Source organism: Hyperoodon ampullatus (assembly GCF_949752795.1).
Source record: "Hyperoodon ampullatus genome assembly, chromosome: 6".
In the NCBI taxonomy this organism is placed as follows: Eukaryota; Metazoa; Chordata; class Mammalia; order Artiodactyla; family Ziphiidae; genus Hyperoodon; species Hyperoodon ampullatus.
In genome coordinates this window covers 121419998-121446332 of record NC_136919.1, presented here as the reverse complement: position 1 = coordinate 121446332, position 26335 = coordinate 121419998, and the positions used below count along the sequence as shown (strand labels likewise).

At 36.1% G+C, this 26335-nt stretch overlaps 1 protein-coding gene across 2 annotated transcripts in view; it reads right to left on the bottom strand.

Annotated features, from left to right (window-relative positions):
• GLRA3 (glycine receptor alpha 3) overlaps positions 1-26335 on the bottom strand; it is a gene marked incomplete at both ends in the record, with an annotated part of 167588 nt that overhangs the window by 42927 nt on the left and 98326 nt on the right. For both annotated transcript variants that reach the window (XM_079707061.1, XM_079707060.1), the window contains one exon: positions 14828-14910. In XM_079707061.1, coding sequence (XP_079563187.1) covers positions 14828-14910 — 83 coding nt within the window. The remainder of the gene's footprint in view (positions 1-14827; positions 14911-26335) is intronic.

Sequence of the window (26335 nt, the reverse complement as noted above, 5' to 3'; positions counted from 1 at the left end):
TTCACCTTGGAAAGACAAAGGTGAAGACAGAAAAGTAACAAACAAAATAGGAAGTTCAAGAAGGCACATTTCAGCTAAATAAGTGTAAGTGAGAATGTTCTAAAAGAATTTCACAGTGGAATTGGTAAGGTAACAAGCTTCCCTCAAGCAGAGGCTAGGAAATGATCGTCAGGAATGTTATGAGACCCTTAATCATTGTGTTAGTTAAAATAGATGAACTCCAAAGCCTTTTCCAGCCCTCTGATTTTATGATATCATTGAATATAGCCTTATAAATCTAATTAAAATACACTATAAAAAAAGAATAGGACGGCTTCCCTGGTGGTGCAGTGGTTGAGAGTCCGCCTGCTGATGCAGGGGACATGGGTTCGTGTCCTGGTCCAGGAAGATCTCACATGCCGCGGAGCGGCTGGGCCCGTGAGCCATGGCTGCTGAGCCTGAGCATCCGGAGCCTGTGCTCCGCAACGGGAGAGGCCACAACAGTGAGAGGCCCGCGTACCGCAAAAAAAAAAAAAAAAGAATAGGATTAGTTACTGTTAAAGAAACAGACAGGCTGATCAAAGGAATCAAAGATAAAGTGTAGAAAGCTATCTAAGCATGTATAAACATTAAAAACTTGTGCCAATTGCCAGCGGCACTATACCTGGGGGGAGGAGGGTGTAGAACGTCAAGCGGACCATAGCAGTGTGAATATCTGTGGCGCGGGAAAGTAACACGTAGGTGTAATCTTGAGATGCAGAAAAAGCTTCTGGAGCCTGAACTTCTTGAGTGGTACCTCTGGGGCTAGTCTTGAGTGGTACCTCTGGGGCTAGTCGAGTCGCAACCCAATGTTCAGCATCTAGTAATGACATTGATGTCCATGAGGAGAAGCAGTGGCCTGGCCATAATAGCCTCATAGACTTTGGTTCAAGACTCACATAAACCCAGACACTGTTTCCTAACACTACGAAGCAGGGGGCGTCCTGAAGAATTTACGATGTTGGACTTCTCATCAACTTTGGCGAGTGGAGAGCTTGAAATGGATGCATGCAGAATTTTTTTAAATGTGTATAATTTTGTGCATGCAAATATCTTAGAAAATACACTCCTGATACATATTTAAATAATGAATCATAGCTTGAAGCACAAAAAAATGGGTTAAATGGATATGCAATTAATATGCTGTGGAAGTTTACAATATTTGAAAGAATTGTAATTTTTCCTTGAGATCTTTCCCAGTCCTCTGAAAAAAAGCATGCAAATTCCCAATTTCTCTGACATTAGATAAGAAAATAGTTTTTAAAAAACTCTAATTAAACATAAGAAATGGTAGAGGGCTTGTATAAGATATCAGGAGATATAAATTTATAATCTTTTAAAAAATTCTTGTATGTCATTAGAGAATTTCATATTAAAACAACAAGAAACCAACACACCTATAAGAATGACCAAAATCCAGAATACTGACAACACCAAATACTGATGAGGATGTGGACTAACAAGAATTCATTGCTGGTGAGAATGAAAAAATGGTACAGCCACTTTGGAAGACAGTTTGGTGGATCCTTATAAAACTAAACATACTCTTACCATATGATCTAGCAATCAAAATGAGTTGAAAACCAAATGAGTTGAAAATATGTCTACACAAAAACCTGCACATAGAAATTTATAGCAGCTTTGTACATGCCAAAACTTAGAAGCTACCAAGATATTCTTCAGCAGGTAAGGGGATAAGTAAACTGCAGTACATCCAGATGATGGAAGAGTATTCAGCACTAAAAAGAAATGAGCTATCAAGCCATGAGAAAACATGGAGGAAACTTAAATGCATCTTACTAAGGGGAAGAAGTCAATCAATCTGAAAAGGCTACAACTCCATGACATTCTAGAAAGAGCAAAACTATGGAGGCAGGAAAATGATCAGTGGTAACCAGGGATCTGGGGGGAGGGAGAAGGGAATAGGCACAGCACAGAGGATATTTAGGGCAGTGAAACTATTCTGTACGATACTACAATGGAATACATGTCATTACATATTTGTCGAAACTCAGACAATGCACACCACCAAGAGTGAACCCTAATGTAGGTCCACGGATTGTAATAAGTGCACCACTCTGGTGTGGGGTGTTGACACTAGCAGAGGATGTGCATGTGCGGGGTGGGTAGGGAAGTGTAAGGGAAATTGTCAATTTCTGATCAATTTTGTTGTGAACCTTAAACTGCTCTAAAAACTCTATTTTTAAAAAATCTCATCTCTAAAAATATTCAAATATTGCCAATAAGAAAAAATTTTATTACCAAAATGTTGCCCTGGAATTAATTTAACTAGTTCATTAATTTAATAAATAATTGTTGAGTTCCTACCCTATATAAGTACCTAGGTAAACGGCTGGCACTGTAGAATGACCTGGCTCCAGTCAAGGTGCTCGTAGAATAGTGGCAGCTGACAATAAAACAGATAAACTAACAGATTGTGAAGAGTCTGACAGAGAATAAGCAGAGGTCTATGTGAGTGCAGAAAGGGGTCTAAACTAAGCTGGAGTACAGGAGCAGAAGGAGAATCAGATAAAGTCTTCCAGAGGAAAGACTGTAACAGTTATTCGGGTGTAGCAGTGTTAAATTAAATATTTACTATTCTCAGATGTGAAAAATAGAGGGGTGTTTGTTTTCAATTATTTACAACTGTTTGTATCTTAATATGACGCCTCCATCCCATCTGATTGGGGTAGACTTAAAGATGACTCAGGGACCTCCCTGGTGGCACAGTGGTTAAGAATCCGCCTGGGGACACGGGTTTGAGCCCTGGTCCGGGAAGATCCCACACGCTGCAGGGCAACTAAGCCTGTGTGCCACAACTATTGAGCCTGAGTGCTAGACCTCAGGAGCCACAACTACTGAGCCCGCATGCCACAACTACTGAAGTCCACGTGCCTAGAGCCCGTGCTCTGTAACAACAGAAGCCACCACAATGAGAAGCCCAAGCACAGCAACGAACAAAAGCAGCCAAGATAAATAAATAAAATAAATTAATTTTTTTAAAAAGATGACTCAGGGTTTTTTTGAGAGTTTAGTGTCTTAAGAGAAAAAATATTCAGTCTTTCAGGATTTCCCTTTTTCTTCCTTTCTCTTAGTAAAGGAGTCACTTGGTTATAAGAATTCTAACCATACATCTTGGTTTGCCAAAACAGCCCTAGATTACCTTTTTTTTTTCCCCCTATCCTCTCTGACTTATCAGTTGTTCTAGATTCTTCATTTTTAGATTAGGTGTCATTATTAATCATTGTTTTAAAATACATCATTATTAGTTTGGTATCTCTTCAATTTTACTTCTAGATTCCTCCATAGTATAATAGAGTATGAAATATTAGGTTAAACCTGTAAAACAGCCCACTTCAGCAGTGGTCCTTCTCTCTTTATCAGACCCCTTCAGTAACTAACATTTCAAGGGCAGCTAACTCCTGATCGCAGCAGTGGCAGTAGTTTTCACTTTTGTTCCCCCTGCAGGGCACTTGGTGTACAAACCTGGGACATCTGTGAAGTGTCAAAGTGCCTAAGTGTCACAGAAAATTATGTTAGTTGTAACTGAAAGCTGAGTACTGCTTAGTACTACTAGCTTAGTACTGCTAAGGATCATATAGGAAGTAACCCGAATGCTTTAAAACCTACATTTATTTTATTATTTGGCAACACTCATATTTTGTAATAAACTCTCCTAGCAGCAATGGCTAAAAGAATTCAATATTTACTGAAAAAGCAAGCACCAAATTTCCATTTCACACAAAAAGTAGATGGTGAAGGTGCAACTTGAACAAAATGTTGTTTATATTTAACATTCACGAAAGGGGCTACAGGATAGCACTGTCCACATAAAAGCCACAAGACACAAATGAGCTGAAAACATATCAGCATCTATTTCAAAAGATACAGTCATTTTTGGAATACTGCCCAAAGATGATCATTTGATAAGTGTGTTTGCAGGGGGAGCATTTACGTATCACTCTATGAAAACTGAATTTTTATTTAGATCGAATGCTTATTTTTCTGAATTAATTCCACTCTTTTTTGACTTCAGGTTTTCTTGGAAAAGCACATAACAGGAAATTTGCAAGCAATTAAATGATGGCAGTTTTGTTTCAGTATCATTTCCTGATTCAAAGAGAAAATTGGTAAAAATGATTTTAAATGAGTTTGATTTTTAAATCTAATTCTTTTGGAATTACATGTGTTGAGGATGAAGTATGTGATGTCACTGTAAATTCTATTGTAAAGTCTGTTAAATTCATTTAAAAAGTTCAGCATTGAAAATAAATGTCACTTGTTTGTGATGGACTTGAATAAAATATTTGTTGGAACTCATCACCATGTTAAAAATTACGTTCTCACTAAATTGAAAAATCTATGGAGATGCAATATTCTTGAAATTAGTAACGATGCATATATGATTTATTTTACATCCATAAGCTCTGCTCCATTCCATCAATTGAAGAGAAGTTATAGTTGTTAAAGTTTACATTTTTATAGGAACGTCGAGTGAAGTGAACTATAATTCTCTGTGTGACAAAGCTGATGTTGAATTAAAAATTATATTTCATCATGGCATAACACGTTTCTCTATTTACTGCTTGCCATCAGATAATTTTTTTTTTAATTTGAACATTTGAAAGTACTTTAAAAATGAACTTATATATTCTGTAATGGTATTGAACTCTCAGTAAATAGGTTCTCTAAATTTCGGTTGCATTTGTTCAAAATCAGTTGAAAATATTTAATCAAATTATGTTATGAATGGAGCACCAGAATTTTAGATTCTGAAACTTTTTATCAGATAGGAATTATAAATATGATGTTTCTAAACAGGTACACATTGAGATTAATCCCTACAATAGTAAGGGAGAACGGTGAGATCTCAAATGCTGCACAATATTTATTTATTTATTTATTTATTTAAGAACTGTGCTTTGGAATATCTTAACTTAGGAGAAACTTATATTGATGGACTGCTTGTTTTTAATTGGATAACTTATATTGAAATTCAATGGAATTCAGAAGGCCTATTTTCCAGCGTGTGAATTAGGTGAAGAATTTTAAAAGATTCCTAAATAAAAGCAACTATTTTGACTGAGTTTTGTTCTATAAAAACATTTTTTTGATAAAAGGTACTCAAGACAAAGACAAAGACAATATCTGTAAAAATATATGGGCTGAACTAGTTACCTATTTCAATACAAAGAAAAGTAAAATTAAGCTCTAAAATTATCAAGTACTTTAGCTATCTCAACTGCATACAGATTATTTTCTTAATAAAACCATTATAGTCTATATAGCAAGATCCACTAACGGTGTCAACAATTTCAAATTTAGTACCAAAATTGCAGCTTTAAAGATGATTCCAAATTAGTTTGGTTTGATTTAGGAAGGATTATATTTAAAAACCTAGAACTATACTCATCCACTAATATAAAAATCATGTCAGTTACTAAATATATATTACAAAGATATAAAAATTTAAATACATGTGGTGCCCTTCATTTATTCTCCTAAGTGTCCCCATTTTGATGATAAATTATATGGTCACCCCTGTCATCAGCTATATTTTATACCAGGAGGAAATCGTAAAAGTAATACTTATTTAAAGAGAAAATGTGGGCTGCGCATACATTTAAGTTCAAAACAAGTTTGAGATTTATTAGTAAATTATAGATTCACATTTAGTTTTAAAAGTGAACTGGAATCATATTTGGTCCAGCTTCCTCAATTGGAAGAGAGACAGAGAAAGAGACTGGGATTTCAAATCTTGTGTTCTTAAGGAACAGGTGGAATTTAAAAAACAAAAGGAAGAAAATGCTCACACTTGGCGGGTGCTGGCTGTCCATCTCCAGGAGAGATATTACTGCAGTAAATTTTATTAACCTGACAAGGAACAACTGCCATGTCAAAATGTATTTAACTAAAACACTGTAATTTATAATTTGTGCATTTAACTTGAATAATATTACCATAAACCAGGTTGTTACATGCGGTTTCATTTAAGTTCTTAGGTCCGCTAAATTATTTTCTTAGTATTTACACTTTCTCTAAAACTCTCTGGTGTAACTAACCTATCACCATTAATCTACTAGTACTTTGGTTACATTTCTCTCTGAAGACCTAAAAGACTTTATCATAGACGGTCAGTGTAACCTTTCTCCCTCTCTCTCTCAGGATAATGGTGGAAATAAAATTTGTGACTCCTAATTGGTCTCCTCAAATGACAATCATGCTGATAACATTGTTCACATTTTTCAAAACTTCACAAAATTACCACACCTTGAATGTACAGTGTTTTAAAGTTCATGTGAGAAATCTCAACTAAAATCAGAAAAGGACCTGATCTTGAACCCATTTTAATGAGGAAAGTTTGCAACATCTAAATGTTGTCTAAAGTTTGAGTAGAGACCAGGAAGGTACTATAATAATCTTTTGATTTGTCCAAGGTTTTTTTGATGCCTGATATTTCAGTATAACTAATCCTTTACAAGAACCAAAAGCTGGGTTAGTCCTAGAGAAGTCCTACATGATATTAGCAAGAAAACTCAATTCAAAGTCTTATTTCCAGAAGGATTTGAAGAGTGTCATTACAAAATAGCAGAAATTTTAACATGACTGGATAAACACTAGAGAATAAACTTATAAATTTTTTTGTTCAATTTCTTTTCAAGGTGAAATATTATAAAATGTCTATCACTACAATACTTTCATTGAAGTAATCAAGAGAATACAATTAGCATTATGGTAATGAATAGATTTCAAACATTGAAATTCACATATCATACATAGAGCAAGAAAAACGGGATGATAGAAATGCAGATGTTGCACTTCATTATTTATTATTTTACGATTTTCCATATAAATAAACCACATTGTTCTTCTGTCTCATGGCATTTATATATTTTTTCTATTTTTAAGTATTTTTTTACTTATTTTTAAAACTTTAAACAAAGAAGAATATTACCAACTGAAGCAAAAAATAGCTGATATTTTATACACAACAAAAGCCTATATGTAAAAGGATTTCAATCTAAAATGAAATGAAATCAGATGATATGAAATGGAGAATCTCATGCACGAACCCTCTGGAAGGAGCTTAAGGACAGTAAATGCCTGATTTACAGAAATGGAGACATCTCCTGACCAGCAAACGTCCAAGAACATCTCCCTGTTCTCAAGCCAATGAACTTCCTGCTTGGACTCTGTCTGGACTTGCCCCTCTTTGCATTCCTTGCCAATAAGTAGAGTCCACCTCAGACCCTCAATGGACATGCCAGTAGCTTGCTACAGCATGCATTTCCAGAATTGCATTTCCTCTGCTATTCCGGAATAAACTCAATTTCTGGTCATTTGAGCTTCCCTCCACTTACCTCTTTATTTAGGTTGACACCTATAACGTCAAATATACCTAAGATGAAAGTGACATTTGTGCAGAAAACTATCTGAATAACGGAAAGCGAACAACTTCAAATTATTCTGTTTCACCGCAAATAAATTACGTGGCAAAATCAGCATTGACTCACAAAAGGTAAATTTATAGGAATCTTAACATACTGTGGTGAGAGTTTGCAGTAATAAAATTTCACCTAAGTTAGTATGTTTCCAAATGGGATGTCCTTTTGCTGGACTCATCAGAACAAGAAGTGTTGAGGGCTTTACTATTTGAAGTTGTGCGTGTCTTACATTGCTCATCACAAACGAACCAGAAGTTTAAAGCTCTACTCAGTTGGCATCATCTCTCTATTATTTTAGGCAATTAATATTTGTTAGATATTTAACACCATTTTGCTAAATTATTCAATTTTATTGTAATTCACACTACCAGGATATTTTTGTGTTCTAAATCACAACTTGCTAACTAAATGCTGATTATTTCAGGTAAATGTGAAAAGCGAACTCCAAGAACAGAGAGTTTTTGCATCCAGGGGATTATATCATGGCTATTTTCTAATGGAGATGACAGAAACAGTGATCATGACAGGCTGATGATGAAGGTTTGATCACAGATGAGAATCTTAACTACATCAGAGCAACTTTCAGCAGGGTCTGTGTCCAGACTACTCACAGATATATTCCATCAGTTTCAAAAGAGCAATGTTAGAAAAATTGATGAGACTTTTGTTAACTTAGGGGAAAAAAGTCACTATTCCTAGAAAATACTGTAACTTCTATTGATGGCATATTTGTATCATATTAATACATAAAGGGCATATTGCGGAAACCCCTCACATTTATGAATTCATTATAACTATTATCATTATAATTTTAAATCAACAGTTCTCCAGCAGGTCTGGGGACTGGAAATGGTATGAATCCTCCTTACTCCTGACAAATGCTCACAATTCAATAGTGGGTTTTTTGTTTTCCTTTTCGTTTTTCAGATTTGCATCTGGACTTTCCACTCGGACGCAGAACGCAGAGAAATCAACAAACTGCTAAGAACCAGCAACTACAGATGGAGGTATTTTGTGAAGCAATACAAGGTCACTTGGGATTTCAGTGATCCCAGAAATTTGACTAAGCATTCTATAAATGCCTTAAGGGGCTTTAGAATCTCCTGGAATCTGAGCAGGATACTTACGACACTAGCAAGAGTCCATTCACAGTGATCCATGACCATAGCTGCCTCAGAGGAAAAAGTGTAAATTTGTCAGCCATGGCCATTGCCATCACCACTCATAGTTCCTGGGTTTTGACCTCAATACTGTATTAAAATACTTCTGAAGCCCATCTCACCAGTTTATTCATGTCAACTCTTTAACCACGCTCTTGAGTTCCTTTAAAAAAATAAATGATTTTCTCCAAAGTTTCATTATAAATTTTTTCTTTCTTTCATATTTTCATTTTCTTGTGTTTTAGTTTGGTTTGTTTTCCTCTTGATTTTCATTACAGATAATTCATGAAATTATTTTTGTTTACTGTTTGTTTCTTTCCTTGATCCTTTTTGCAGATACACCATGGTTTCTAGATGCTGTCTATAATGTTACATGTCAGATTTATGGTCTTCTACATTTAAAGAATTTATGGAATCCTAGATTGGAGGGAACCTTTGTTGTCATCTAACATAGTTCTCTTATCTTACAAAAGAGAAAACTGAGTCTCTGAAAAAATAATAGAACAACATAGTTTATATAGTTTCGTAATAAAAGACTTAAAGTTATAATGCATTTTCTTGAATTTGTTCTCTTACATAGGTAACATCAATGCACTGCATAGTTTAAGGAATTATTGAAATTGGACACGGGGCATCCTCTCGGGAAGGGGCTACCCAAGTTCTGAAAGAGAATACTCTGGAAAGATCATTTGAAGCAGGTGGCAAATATGAGGGCTGAAGGAACTGTGGTTATTGAGGGGATTAATTAACGAAGAAGGAAAATGGTGACAGCTCTGAAGAGTAAATAACAAACAGCAGGATCCCAGAAAAACGACATCATGCTTTAAATTACAACTGATCTTGGGTGTTCTAAAAGGACTACTGACACTCACACCCATTGGGATGGCTACAACCAAAAAATGTAGATAATAACAAGTGTTGTTGAGGATGGGAGAAATTAGAACCCTTGTGCACTGTTGGTGGGAATGTACTACAGCCACTAAGGAAAATGAGAGGGGAGTTCCTCAAAAAATTAAAAATAGAATTAGCCCATGATCCAGAAATTCCACTTCTGGATATACAGCCAAAAGAATTAAAAGCACGGTATTGAAAAGATAGTTGTACACCCATGTTCATAGCAGCGCTATTTGCAATGGCCAAAAGGTGGAATCAACCCAAGTATCCATCAACAGATGAATGAATTGCATGTATATCACATGCAAAACATGGCATACAATGGAATATTATTCACGCTTAAAAAAGAAGGAAACTCTCATGCATGCTACGACATGGATGAACCGTGAGGGTATTATGTTAAGTGAAATAATGCAGTCACAAAAAGACAAATACCGCATGATTCATTTTTGTGAAGTTTCTAGTGTAGTCAAATCCATAAAATAGAAAATAGAATGGTGGTTCCCAGGGGCTGCAAGGAGGGGGAAATTTGGAGTTGTTTAATGGGTATAGAGTTTGTCTTACAAGATGAGAAAGTTCTGGAGATTGGTTGCACAACAATGCGAATATAAATATTTAACTCTACTGAACTGCACATTTGAAAATGGTTAAGATGGTAAATTTTATGTATATGTATTTTACCACAATTAAAATTAAAAGTTAAAAAAGAAAAACTACTGAAAGTCTGGGAGAGAAGAAGAATGAGGAAAGCATAGCTTACAGAAGACCTTAGTGGTATCATGGCATGAGTTGAAAGTAGAGCCTGGGAAAATACAATGAGTTAGCCTCAAGGCATCTTCCCAGTTACTGTGGGTAAAGAGGGCACTTATTCTATGGAGCAAATTGACGATGTCTTTAAAGAATACATGGTTTAAATATGATCACAGTGGGCCACATTAACTGCTCTATGTAAGATATGCACACATGGTTGACTGTAGTTAAGAGAAAGAGATTATCTTAATTTTCACCATAATTTCTGGGGATAATAAACCATAAACAGGAGAGACAATTTCTCTGTCCTTCAAGGAGGTTAGATGTAGTGCGGGGGGAGGGGTATACAATAAATATGTAAACAGAGAAATTTAAAAAATCATTTCAGTTAGTGACATGTATTATTAAGGAAATATAAAAATATAATTGGATAGGAAGCAACTGGGGAGCCGACAGCCAATTGAGAAAATGTCGTCAGAAGTGTCCTGAAGAAATGCAAAGCTGTCAAGAGATTAAAGCTGAGAATATATTCAAGTTTATTAACAGGTAGACTCTGTGCATTAAAGATAAAGGACAGGAATAAAGATGAAGACATAGAGAATGGACTTAAGGACATGGGGAGGGGGAAGGGTATGCTGGGACGAAATGAGAGAGTGGCATGGACATATATACACTATGAAATGTAAAACAGATAGCTAGTGGGAAGCAGCCGCATAGCACAGGGAGATCAGCTCAGTGCTTTGTGTCCACCTAGAGGGGTGGGATAGAGAGGGTGGGAGGGAGATGCAAGAGGGAGTAGATATGGGAATATATGTATGCCTATGGCTGATTTACTTCGTTATACAGCAGCAACTAACACAACATTGTAAAACAATTATAGTCCAATAAAGATGCTAAAAAATAAATAAATAAATAAAACAGTTTAAGAAAAACACCTTGAAGAATTTGACTTCAGTAGCCTTTACTTTGGCAGGATTTTCTTAGCATCTGCTAAAAGAGTTTAACAAACAGTATCTCTATTGTGAGCTAAATTAATTTCTAATAAGGGGGCAGGAAGTGTTTAATGACTGAAATATGAAAGGGATACTTGAGACAGTCTAACAACTCTTGATAAAGAAATTAAGAAATAAGGCGGGGTTTCCCTGGTGGCGCAGTTGTTGAGAGTCCGCCTGCCGATGCAGGGGACACGGGTTCGTGCCCCGGTCCAGGAAGATCCCACATGCCGCGGAGCGGCTGGGCCCATGAGCCATGGCTGCTGAGCCTGTGCGTCTGGAGCCTGTGCTCCGCAACGGGAGAGGCCACAAGAGTGAGAGGCCCGCGTACGGCAAAAAAAAAAAAAAAAAAAAAGAAAGAAAGAAAAAAAAGAAAGAAGGCGGAGGCAACAAGAGGCTTTGCTTTCCCGCACTGGGTTTTTGATTGATTGGAAATGTTCTGGGAAAGGCAGGAAGACGAAAGGTCTTGTTACATGAGCATGTGTGTCTGCAAAATAGTCCAGGATGCTTTCCTTATTCTAACGAAGTCCAGTGAGCCAGCTGTCCTTAGGCCCTGTACTCTCTCATCTGTAATAATGAACGTTCATGGAACTATGGATTTCACTCACTGCTACCACTTGCTCATCATGTTCCCCCTTTTTCTTAAAAGTTTTTGGAATCCAGCTTTGAGCCTCATCATTCTAATCACATTTGTCTTTATCATCAATAAAAATGACTTTTTTCAAGTACTTAAAAAAAAACCCACCATTTCACAGCACTTGATGCTCTTAAACAGATCTCCTCAGCTGCCGCTTCTCTTTTGAGATTGCATGATTGCGATTTTAATTTGCTATCTATGACAACCCCTTGACTGGAATTCCTTCCAACAACCTCGAAATGAAGGCCTTTGTTAAGCGTTGGCTCTTCTTTGTGTGTTTGTTTTTGTCTGTGCATTCTCTCTGTTAAAAATTTCGTTATGGTTGAACCACTCTGTAGATGGCTGTTAATAGTATTCAGGTCTCACTCTTCCCTTTGGCTTTATATCTAAATTTCCTGAACTTCAAATACATTAAGATTGGATTTTTCAATATTCCCTTCAACATTTACTTATTCTATGTTTTCTTTCTCTGTCAGTATTTCCAAAACGATTCTACCTACGGAAGCTCTTTAGCTCTGACTCACTCATTCCCAGAGCCTTTGCAACCACTTTGTATTGAAGTGAATGAAGAATGGTGGAATATGCGCCCCCCGAATATGCCACTTTAGCAGAAGGATTATTTTGAGCTAAAGGCACCTGAAAAACAGCAGATGCAAGAAGACCATTCTAATCTCCCCTTTTCTTCCTGAAAACTGTAGATAAAAACTCCCATGTGAAAGATGTGCTCCCCGTACCAGGAATCAAAGCCAAGAGAATTCTGTACACACAGACCTTTTTAAAATAATTCTCATCTTCCTTTAGTTTCCCCACACAGTCTAGGTACTTTTCCACAATTGCTTCTCTTTGTTCAACCTGGTATAAGAGCATTTAGGCTTGGCCACTTCCTTGACTAGTCATCTCCCTATGACAGACCCCATGTTATGTAAAACTTAACATTAAATAAACGGGTATCCTTTTCTTCTGTTAATCTGTCCTATCTCCATTTAATTTTCAGGCCCATCCTGAAGGCGTTAAAGATAACATTTTGCCTTCTCTACAGCATCAGCCTGTACTGTTCCTACCTTCCACATTGTTCCTTTTTGTCCCTACTTTTATTCTTTTTGTTGGAATATTATGAAACCTTCTTAAATAACCTTGGTTCCTCTGGCTGAGAGAATCTTGAACAGCATAATATTGACCAACTCATTTTCTTGCTCCTACATCTTGAATAGCTCCTCACTATCGGATAACATCCAGCATCCTTGGTTTAGTAATTAGGGAACCAGTGTGTCTTAGACTATTTTTCATACGATTTTTTTTTCTCGATACTCTCCCGTGTACCTAATTTTGCAACCAAGAAGCCTGTCCTCAGAATGCCTTCCTGGGGACTTCCCTGGTGGCACAGTGGTTAAGAATCCGCCTGCCAGTGCAGTGGATATGGGTTCGAGCCCTGGTACGGGAAGATCCCACATGCCACGGAGAAACCAAGCCCGTGCGCCACAACTACTGAGCCTGCACTCTAGTGCCCAAGCGCCACAACTACTGAGCCCGCGAGCCACAACTACTGAGCCTGCGTGCCACAACTGCGCCTAGATCCCGTGTTCCGCAACAAGATAAGCCCCCGCAATGAGAAGCCCACACACCGCGATGAAGAGTAGCCCCCGCTGACGGCATCTAGAGAAAGTCCGCGCGCATCAACGAAGACCCAATGCAGCCAAAAATAAACGAATTAATTAATTAATTTTTAAAAATGCCTTCCTGGAACAGTTAGAAATGCACACTGCTGGGAATCCTGTCTTGCTCCCCACCACCACCCCGCATTTTTTGCTAAATAGCTCCCCCAACTAAAACTAGATTTTTATTTTCCTTTCACTTAATTTAGTAATTTGTCCATGAGTATGATTAATATTTAAGAACTACGTATAAAAGTAACGCATTTGAATTTAACAAGAAGGCGATATTATCAGAGAAACAGGTATTTCCACTTCGTCACTTTAATAAGAATCATCAAATGTGGAGGGCGGGTTGCATCCCCCCACGACATAGGCCCGCCATCTAGTGGCAGCTCCACCGCACTACAGACCTGGCCTCTGAGGCCTGCAAGGCTGAAGAGCCACCTGCAAATTTTTTCTCAAGGAATATATCAGACATTTTTTTTCTTGATATAACATAGCATAACAAGAAAAATATTGCATAATGTTTACTTTCTGTATGGCATTAAACACTGAAAACCAATTAAGTTTGGGCTGATTCTATAGATAAGTGCAGAAAAACAGAAGGACCTTAAGTTTTCGTGTGTTAACATTTAATCCGTGATGCACACGGATCCACTTTGAAAGAAGAAATTTAAAGAAACGCCTATAAGCTTGGATAAATCTCTGATAAAGTGTGAGAAATGTCTTTTCTCCAGAGATAACACACAACACAGCCAGCAGTGTACTCTCTGAGTAAATACTGAGGGGTCAACAAAACGGTTCAGAGCAAGCATAGCCTTTGAAGCCAGATGGTTCGTTGTTACCACCTCCATAAATTGGGGCAAAATCACTCAAAGTGACCATTTGCATATGTGGAAACATGGGGATAACAACATCTTTGTTGTATGAGAAATAATATATTCAAAATGCTTGGACTACAACAGACACTCCATTAAAAAGAATGGTAGTTTGTCTTTAATGGTTATCATCCTTTTTATCTTTGATTTGTATAGAGAGAATAGCTGTTTTTCAAGCTTAAAAACTGGTATTTCTAGTCCTGAATTTACTTCTTTATCACAGTATAGAGTGCATGTGCTGATAGACATCATTCCTTTCCATACTATGTAGAGGATAACATGCCCATTTAGTAAATGTTAGACAAAAACAATGACAAAATAAATTATCTATATAACCCATCAAATATACATCTACTCTCTTTTTTTAAAGTATTCAGAAAAAGGAAGTTGTTCCTACTTACAGCTTTCCATTTGCATAGTACAGGTTTGTACATCCATTGGAAAATTCTTGAGATCCATTGGACAGGAGAGCGTTAATGTCAATCTGAAAGAATTCAAAGTAATAAATTTTAAAAGAAATTTATAATATCATATTAATATTCTATTGTTCAAGGTACAATTGGAAAACCATGTTGCTTTGGCAATGACTAACATCTACTCAAATAAAATTTGCTCCAGCTTGGGTATGTTATTTACTCAAGACAATGGTATCCTTTTAAATCAATCTGGTCTGGGGGGAAAGAAAAGCTGTATATATAAACGTGCAATCACGTTTATTTATTTATCTATTTATGTTTTCCTTCAGAGAGGACTAGAGGTGTCTGAGACCCTTAAAAAAGATAATTGAGTGTGAGTTTTATAAAACGAATACCAAAGGCCAGAGACACACTTCTCCCAAATCACTGGGACAGCACCCCTGAAGAGGGAAGGAGATCCAGGGTTTGGAGTATAAGTGTGCAAAAGGCTGGGTGCAAGGGAGCAGTTTGTCTGACAATTTTCATCGTCTTTGTAACTACACTGAAGAACTTCTCAGTGAACACCCAGAGTAAAACACTCAGAACCTGGAGGTCTCCAAAATTCTCGGTATTAGAGAGGGCTTCCCTGTCATGGAATTAGAGCATTTCACCAGATCTTATCAGGGCCACGAAATAGCCCTCTCCAATACGTGGGACACAGTTCCATGCTCAACAATTGAACTTCTGATATGGCTTCCCAAAAAGTGAGATGACCTGATGGCCACCCCAGCGCTCCACCCACTTTTCCCCCTTCCAGAAAGCATTAGTATGTCGGCATTCCAGATAATTCACTACTCTTGAATGTCTTTTTCTTTGAAAAGTATAAAACTGAGATATCTTCAAGGATTACCAAGAATTTGTAGTTTCCGGACGTGAGAAAAAGAGGCCCAGATCCAAACAAACCTAAGTTTATTCAAACGAAGTTCTTTTCGGAGAACTCTCTAGCCAGCCCCTTTTATTGAAAGTTTTCCCATTGAAATGAAATCTATTAGTGGGCACCTAGGCTGAGTCATTCACATAAACTCTGTGACCATAGAGTTTATGGTCTCAGGTCACTTCATTTCACTCTATTTCAGTTTTCACATCTCCAAAAGGAAGATAATAATAGTACTTACTCTGGAGACGTGTTGTGACCAATACATGAGTTAATACATGTAAAACGCTCAGCTGAGTGCTTGACACATAGTAAACACTAAATCAACATTAGTTATTAAGGATTACAAGTACATTCTCCCAACCCCAGACTTCCCCATCTTCTCCTCCCCCAAATAATACAGGATGCACACAAAGATGACTGAATTAAATCACTGATAAGAAACTATTTAAAGCTTGAACAAAAAAATAGCCATCAGCTCCACTAAATGTAACCACATCCTCCAAAGTGACATTTTTATGTAGCCCATAGACATAAAGTTATAATGATGTATGTTTGACATTGAATACTCTCGGTGGGGCCCCAGCGACATCATTTGAGAGACATAAATGGACAGATGTGAAGCTGCTGGATTTTTAAGAGTCCCAGGGGATCATCTGACAATTCATTCAAGTCAGAGTCCAGAGCACACTAAAATAATTCACAGAATTTATTCTTCAAAAGCAGTTTTCTCCTAACTCAGCTAGGTTAAGTGATCCTGTAGGAGTGATCTTGTCCATTTGCAAAGTTCTCTCTTCAAAAGGCAATTGTAAAATCATTTGGACACAATGTTCTCTGTCTTATAAAAGGGTTTATTAGAAATGTGTGAACAAATACATTTTGAACGTACACCCATTAATTTTCCAAACATCCAAGGCTCTCTGGCCAACCAATTTCAAATGTTGGCTTAGAGAATTAATTCTGTGACCTTTTGTATGGAAGTAAATAGCATTCTCAGAATCTTTTCCAGATCTCACCATGCTTGTGATGTCAAATTCATATCCTAGCTGTTTTTCTGGCGTAAAAAAAGAGACATTACATAATTCTTAAAAAAAAAAAAAAAAGACCCCGGAAGGAATTATTTGGCAAAGAAAAACACTGTTTGTAGAACTTCTGTCATAACTCATATCCTGAAAAAGTCTATTTATTGACTTTCTTTTTGTTTAAGGTACAATACAATTGCTTCTTTAACAGCACACGGATGAAAAAAATGTGTCGCCTTGGTGACTGTGATCCTGAATTTCTTTATCAAAACATTACATATAAATTAAAGATTTGTCCTGACCACATCAAAAGAAAACTAAATCAAGAGGTAATTAATCGCATTCTCCTGTTTTGGAAATATCTTCTTGTGTAAGAGAGGACACAGAGTTCTCTTTTCTGAGACAAGACACACAAACAGGATGTGCGTTTTTTTAATTTTCCCCTTAAAAATTCTTGGCTTAGTGAAGCAGTAATGTTAAAAAAAGATGACTATTATCTATGACAAACAATTCACCTCATTAAAATCAAGGTATTACCCATTTGCAAACAAACATTGCCCAGAGTATGCTATCTCAACCATTAATTGAAGTATTAAAAAAGGCTTTCTGACTCCACTTTAAGTTCCTTATGCAAAAGATAAGTATTTTAATAGTTTTTAATATTTATAAATTTAGTGTTATAAGGACAATTGCCTCTTAGCCACCAGCTTTGAAGTATTATCTGTAATATCATACTAGGTAATACAGCTTTTGCTTACTATGTGGTAGGCACGATTTTAAATACTTTCTATCTGTCTCAACTCATTTATTTCTTAACATGAATTTATAAGACAGGTAAGCTACATTACCTTTATTTAGAGATGAGGCTATTAAGAGGTTAACTCACCTGATATTACAAAGCAGAAATTGATAGAGCTGAATTAGATGCTCTGGGGGTCTAGCTGTCCATTCTATGCCCTTAACTTTTAAGTCTACTGCCTTTCAAAGGCATAAGAACATTTTTCATGAAAATGAGTTATCTAATTAATATGACGTTTAAAATATATATTTCTATAACACAAGAAATGATACATTTCACACACTATTCGTTATTAAATTTAAAGTAAAAGATACATAAATGATTCTTCCCCCCAAAATCAGTTAACTTTAGAAAATATAAGGAATTTGCCCATGGATTTTACATATTTGCTTGAGTGATTTGATATTTTATCATGAATAATTCTACAGAGTACATAATTCTCAGGAGAGATGAGATTGTTGGAGCACTAGAAGGAACATTGGTACTAGCGTTCTAATTGGAGTTTTGTTGTCATCCGATGATAGAGACGATCATAAAGCTCATTAACCCAGCACAGTGCAAACTCAGTATTGTTGATGGTCCCTTCAGGAAGCTGATAGAAGCTGTGGACCTCTTCAGAAAAATATATATAAGCACATATATGCAGAAATCTCCTTACAACATATATTTTATGGCATTGTAAATTGATTTCCTTTGAATAAACAGCCTCTTAAAAAGCATCTGTTGAAATCAGTTTGCCTTGTCTTTGAAAAAATTTATGTGTCAAAGTTAAAAAAATAAGTACGTATTGTACAAGGAAACTTTAATTCTTTTCACAACTGAATTTCAAAGAAAGTGGTTGTATTTAGCTTAAGTAAAAGTTGAAATTGTGTAATGATCTTTGACAACTCGCCGTGTATGGTATTTTTGATGTAAAATTTCTTCCTGGTATTTATTTGACGGTCAATGCAGTAATGCTTCTGCACTGTAAGTAGTAGGGTTGGATGTCCTGGTACATATTAGTAGTATCAGTAAATGAAGCAGCAGATAATATTTAACTGCCCGTGATGTGTTTCCATTATCTTGTGGATAGGATGTTACCATCCCCATTTTCAGTTGATAAAACCAAGGCTTAGATAGATTGATAATTTGCAAGAGTCCTCAAATTTGCTAATTTATGGATTCTGGAAAAGACCAGAACTTAAGCTTTTTTGGGTTTTGTTTTCTCTTTGGAAAGATAAAAATTAAAATCTTTAGTGCTAATTGTACACCTGGCACTATCCTGAGTGTTTTACATAGATTATTTCAGGCTCAAGGTGATTAGTATTTTCCCCATCACGCATGTAAGAAAAATGAGCCTTTCATAGGTAAAGAGACCTGCCCCAAATCACAGCTAGTAAATCACAGATTTACCTCCTGCTGGGTCTACCAAGACAGTAAGGCCCTGACAATACTTTCACCTGAGCCATTTCTCATGGCTGTTTGTGTAGCTGCTTATTTTGAGAGATGAGATAACATTCCACTGGACAAAGAGAAGATTTGCTTACAGCTTGCTATAAAAGCGGTGGATTCCCCACACTCAGTGTTCCACAGCTGTGAGGCAGACACGCAGGTCTGTTGTGCCCACCTGAGCCTGATGTATTGTTCCCACGAGACCTGAGGATGATGGGGAATTTGAGCAAAGACCCTGAGGCTCCTGCTGCTTGCTGGCAATAAGGAATAATGGCGCTGGAGTCCTGTGTCTGCAGTCAGCACTCATGAAATATTGGGTTGACCAAAAAGTTTGTTCAGGTTTTTCCATAACATGTTATACATACATACATATGATGCATAATAGGCTAACTTTATAAGTAGAATAAAATCAAATCCCAAACTTGACGATCTAGAGTCATGTGTCTCACCCCAACACCCTCACTTGAAAAGCACTTCATTTAAAAAATATCAGTATAATTCATGGATATCATTTAGAAGTTCAGACAGTTATATAAAACATACCAATATCAGCTGTACCTTTGCCCTTCCCATCCCTATCCCCAGTTCATTTCCAGCTCCTCAGAGGCAGCCTTCTTTAGATATGTGTCTGCAATTTACATTCACATATTTAAATTGCTATCATGTTATGCTTGATTTTTAAAATTTGTGAAGGTGTCTATTAAATTGCTACAAAGGAAAATAAGAATTTACTGCCCTTATACCACACTCTGTGTACACAACTCTCCAGCAGAATTTGAAATTCAGTTATGTAAACATTAATGGTTAAATTAATATGCAGTGTTTACATGTTGTGAATATGTAATTACTGTTGATGGTGAAGATTAGTCATTTGCTGTAATTACAGTTCTTGGATAGAATTTTGTTTTCCCTAGTGTTAACAATTGTCTCATTTTAATCATCTCTTCCGTTTCTATTCCCTACTATTACTTCACACTCAACAAACTCCCTTTCAGAACCAAATCCCTCCCAGTGATTAAACAGAGCAGGCAATGGATCAATTCCTTGCTTTTCATAGAAATCTTGTTTCTTTTTCTCATCTTCCTTTCTGGTCAGATATTGATACTCTGATTTTCATATCCTTTCCTTCTGATTTCCTATTTCTTAATATCTTGATTCTACTTCTTGGCAGATTTCTTCACTTCATTTGTTCTTTGCAAGAACAAATATTTGATTGATGTTTTTTCCACTTTGGTTTACTATTTGCACTTTCTATGCTCTGAATGACTCCGTTTCTCCTTTCCTAAATGTCTCTTATTTCATGCCTGCTGTTGCATCATCTGTCCAGAGATTTTTTTTTTCTTTATGGCCTTTTCTGCTTCCTGAATTTTCCCTTGAGTCATTTCTTTGTTTGTTTCTTTAATTTTCTTCTCTTTGCTCTTTATTTCCTCTGCATGTGTATTCTGGCCTCTGCTTCTTTTTTCATTACTGGTCCTATTGCAGGGTGTCCTCCAATATCTGTTTATATTGAAGAATGAGGCACTAAAAGCTATTTGGAGTGCAACTAACAGCAGATGATTCACTGAGTAATGGTCTTCACCTTAGGATGGCTGCCCAAATTTTTCACTGGTGGTTCCCCAATTGTCTGTACATCTTTCCTCTTGGGCATTTTAGGGGGAATAGGAATATCACCATTCAGTGTGCAGAACTCACAGAACCCTCATTTTCTTGGGGTGATGCTTCACCACAGATGCCAGTTGTGCCTGGAGTCCCTACTCTCCAGAAGTTTTTGGCCCAACTTGTGGAGGTTTTCTGTCCTCCTGCTTTCTGCCCAGTTCAGAAGGCAAAAAGTTAGATCCTAGTCTGAAGAACACAGGCAAGAAAATCAGGATAAAGGACTCACCATCATTCCTGCTTAGGTTACATCAACTCTCTTTCTTTATCTCCTTTCTAGCCCCCATTTTCTTATTTATTTATTTAGGCTGTGCCAGGTCTTAGTTGCAGCATGTGGGCTTCTTAGTTGCAGCATGTGGGCTTCTTAGTTGCGGAACGCATGCAGGATCTAGTTCCCCAACCAGGCGCCCTGCATTGGGAGTGTGGAGTCTTGCACACTGGACCACTAGGGAAGTCCCCTAGACCCCATTTTCTGAAGTCCTACCTGCCTCAAATTTCTAAAAGTTTGAGGATATTATTTTCTTCCTTTTGCATTCCCCCACTTCGGCTTAGGTTTTGGTTATCTCTGTGAAGTCAGTTTTCACAAGTGCATTCATTTTCAAGTTTCCTAACATATCTTGTCATCACTCATCTGTCACTGTTTTCTTTCCCATGATTTTCATCTTCCTGTGTGTTAATGTCATTTCATTCCTTATTCAGTTTATTTCTTTGTTTTAGTGGCTTTAAGAAGGAAGTACATCAGCCATAAAAAGGAAAGAAATTGGGTCATTTGTAGAGATGTGGATGGACATAGAGAGTGTCATACAAAGTGAAGTAAGTCAGAAAGAGAAAAGCAAATATCATATATTAATGCATATATGTGGAATCTAGAAAAATGGTATAGATGATCTTAGTTGCAAAGCAGAAATAGAGACACAGACGCAGAGAACAAATGTATGGATACCAAGGGGGAAAGGGGTGGGGTGGGAGGAATTGGGAGACTGGGATTGACACATATCCATTATTGATACTATGTATAAAATGGACAACTGATGGGAACATGCTGTATAGCACAGGGAACTTACCTAGTGCACTGTGGTAACCTAAATGGGAAGGAAGTCCAAAAGGGAGGGGATATCTGTATGTGTACGGCTGATACATTTTGTTGTGCAGTGGAGGCTAACACAACATTGTAAAGCAACCATGCGCCAATAAAAATTAATTTAAAAAAATAATTAGAAAAACATTTTAAAAGGAGAAAAGAGATTTCAAAAAGTATAATTACAAATTATACTGTCTCCAGATGATTATCAATTGAAGTAAATTGGCCTCCTAATGGTAGTTCAAGTAATCACAGATTAAGCTAAAATGCTATCACCAAGGTGCTAGGAAATATGAAGAATTTTAAGGCAGAGAAAATGAAGAAATAAATGTGTACAAAAAAAAAAAAAGAAGGAAGTAGTGAGAAATGGATAAGTTCAATAGGTCAGGTTTGCCAGGATATTTTGCTTCTTTCTTTAAACAGGCAGGAAAGCAGACCTCTCATGAAACATCACAGATGCTCCATTTGTAAACTGAACAAGATTTTTTTCCTAGCACAACTTTTGTTAACAAAGAAACTGTTTGCCATTTCAAAATTTCAAAGTCCTGTGAGATTTCCAAAAACAACTCACAAAAAAATGAATTTAGTCTTTGATCATGTGAGCCAGGAGAGAGCAAACAAAAACCAGGGGCCAAGAGACATCATCAGTTTCATCTGAACTCATACTAAAAGATGAAAAATGCAATTCTGAATTATTCTATAACTTTTCTCAAAATATTAGAAGAAATGTGGGAAATTCATAATGGATGGCACCATTTTCCAAGTCCAATGACTTGATATAAACAACTAAATAGCCATAATCATATAGGATACAATAGAATATACAGACACATTGTATTTCAATTCTATCAATGGAAATCTTCTAGACACTATTATTTTGCAGAATGATTATCACATGTTACCTGGTGATATATTCTTGCAACCTATGACACCCAAAATCTGTCTGAAATGAAAAGGTACCTTACAATTAAAAATAAATTATACCTTTCACAAAGTTAATTTTCAAATTAGCAGGAAAGGAGGTAAATTTGCTTTGTTTACACCTGGCATGGATCCCCTGATAGCCATCAGAAATCCACATCACAGAGGAGTCAAGGGTCGTGACTTCAGGTTAAAAGCCTCTGTCGCTTAAAACATATGTATTTAATTCATAAGTAATATATAACTCTTACTGAAAAAGTCAAACAATATTAACTTACATATAGTGAAATCTGTAGTTCATCTTTATTTCTACCCAAGCTTTACAGCTCATTTCCATAACTGGCTATTCTTAACCAATTGTGGGCATCCTTCTGCACTTCTTGTGTGGAGTTAGATATACGTGTACCTTTCCATACACTTCTAGGCTTACATATATAGAATGTTTTAAACAAAAATAAGCATGAAACATTTCTAACCTTAAAGATATTTTGGAGGCTTTTTCTTATGAATACATTTAGGTCTATCTCACGCAGGGTACTCCTTGATGTTGGGCTATCATTGTGTTCTGCCTTGTTCTCCTTTGTGAATATATAGGGTCTTTTCTTTTGTTGCTATTTCAGTGGTGCAGCGGGCATCTTTGTAAATGTGTCTTGTGTACATATGAACACATAAGTAATGTAAATTCCTAGAAGCAGAATTGTTGAGTTGAAGGATAAGTGTATTTTATATGTTTATATATACTAAGAAATCATCTTCCCAAACAGTTAATTTCAAGTCATATGCCTACAAAAGGGTATTAGACAATGCTGACTATTACATCTTGTTAATTTCTGCCAATATGTTTATTAAAAATGTTTTATTATTTATTTTTCATTTTCCCTTACATCAATATTATAATTTTTGCTTCAACTGTCAAATATAATTTAGAAAACTTAAGAGGAGAAGAAAAGTCTATTATATTTGCTCATATTTCTGATGACAGTTTCCTTTCTTCCTCTTGACGTTCCAACGTTTCTTCTTTTATTATTTCCTTTCTGTTTAGAAAACTTCCTTTAGCTATACTTTCAGGGAAGGTCTACTTGTGACAAATTCTCTTAGTTTTCCTTTATCCAAGAAGGTCTCAATTTCCCCTTCATTTCTGAAGGATATTTTCACTGGGCACAAGATTCTAGGATGACAATTCCTTTCTTTCAGCATTTGAAAAATACGTGTCACTTCTTTCTGGTTTTTATCATTTCTGATGAGAAATTTTTTATCATTTCAATTATTTTTCCCCTATAGATAAGCTGTTGTTATTCTCTGGATGTTTTCAGGATTTTTATTTAGTTTTCAGAAGTTTGTGTATGATGTGACTTGGTATGAATATCTTTGGGATTTAATTCAATATCTTGAATCTGCAGGTTTATGCCTTTTGCAAAATGTATGCAAGTTTCAGTCATTAATTCCTCTAGTATTTTTTGTAGCTCTATACCCTATTCTCCTTCTCCATCTGAGACTCTGATGACACGAACGTTAGACTTTTGTTATACTGCCAGAGGTCCCTGAGGCTCTGTCCTCCCCTGGCCCCCAATCTATCATTTCTCTGTTGTTCAGAGTGGGTAATTTTTTTACTATTCTTAGGGTTCACTGAATCTTTGTCCTCTCCATTTTTCTACTGAGCCTATCCACTAGGTTTTTATTTTAACTATTGTATTTTTCAGTCCTAAAATTTTTATTTGGTTCCACTTTATACCTTCTATTTCTTTGCTGAGGCTTTCTATTTTTTTTGTCAGTTTCAAGCATATTTGTAAGTGTTCACTGAATCATTTTCGTCATGGCCACTTTAACGTCTGTCGATAATTTTAACAACCTCATCATCTTGTTGTTGGCATCTGTTGATTGTCTTTTTTCATTCAGTTTCAGGACTTTCCGGTTCTTTGTATGGTGAATGATATTTGGTTGAAGGCTAGACATGTTTATAATATTTTATGAGACTCTGGATCTTATTTAAACTTTCTGTTTGCACTGGTTTTCTCTGACACTACTCTGTCAGGGCAAGGGGGTGTGGGTGCTATCTTATTCCTTCCAGGTAGAGGTAGAAGTCCAGTTCATATCCTAGTCTAAGATTTGTAAAGAAAAAATTATCCCACGAATTCACTTCCATGTTGTTTCTTGGGTTCCAAGGTCCTTACTCAGTCAATGTTATTATGTCTACCATTGGGAGTCTCCCCAAGTTTGTGATATACATAGTGTCTAGGGTTTTCAGTTGTACTTGGCAGAAGAAATAGGGAAAACTATATCTGCTCCATCTTCCCACTATCTTTTGATACTTATGCTTTTTAGTAATTTTCCAAAAACGTTCAAAATTCTCTTGCTTAGACCTAGGTTTCACCATTAAGCTATTCATTCATATGGGAGTACAGGGCTTAATTAGTGAATGAGACCTGAAATCTTCCTTTATGTATTATGCAACAATTAATGATTCAGGATTATATTAACACATATTAGCTAGTTTTCAGAAATCTGATGAAAGTGTCAATTCACAATAAAGTGATGTCACCTTGCCATTCTTAGGAAATGATAAATGTATTGAAAGGAAATTTGTTCATATGGAATAGAAAAATATGCAAAACAGATATAATATACTGGGATAAAGACATTAGCATTATTTACAAAACCACTTTGTAGAAAAAAAGTTTTCAAAATCACTAAGCTACTAAGATTAAATTTTCATTCCTGTTATTTCTATTTTATACTATTACCTGGCAAAAATAGCAACTATCCCTGATATTGAACAGATGAATTCAAAATCAAATATACCCATTCCTGACGAGAAGAAAAGTTAACAAAAGGGAAAATAGAGAGGTAAAATCTAAGGGATTAATATTCAGGCTACAGCTCCAATATTAAGTTTACCTTGATACCTTTAAAACATGTTACTGGTGATACAAATATTTTTGAAGCAGTTGCCTATTGCAATAAATAGAGCATATTGTATCTTCTAAGAAATATGACATGAATTCTGGTCCTAACTTCCTGGGTTTTTTTTAAATTGAACTAAGTGATAAAAATAACTATGGAAAATTTAAGATAACCATTTTATTTTAGTATGTTTAGAATAGTTTTCAGATGGCACACAAGTCATCAAGTAGATTAGTGTAGCTATTTACTGAATTTATACCTGTTTGCTATTAAATGAACAGCCAAAGCTGAATGAGTTCTAAAGTTCAACTGTCAAGAAATGTTATTTTTTGTGTTTATATTTTGGTATTATTGTTATGTTTTGATATTAGCTTTAAAAGGCTACATGGTCTTCTGAGAAATGTATAATAAATAACTAAAATGTAAATAAGATCTTTTTCTAAAGGATGACCACAGAAGCTCAAGGACATCTTAAAAAATACATACACCTGATAAATAATTTATGGGAAATGGATCCCAGACAAGAAAACTTAAATATTTCTTCACGTATAAATATTTAAAGGAAGTATGCATACATAAAAATACAATCACAACATATGATTCAGGCTACGTTCAATTTGCCTTTAAACCACCCACTAACTTGGCTGATGTAAGAACCTGGGCCATTTGTTAAAAAAGTGGATTTCCAAGAGTTACTCATATAGTTCCTGGATCTGGAACTTGGTGTCTTACTGTTGATTAAATATATTTGGGAAATGGTATAGTGGAAACT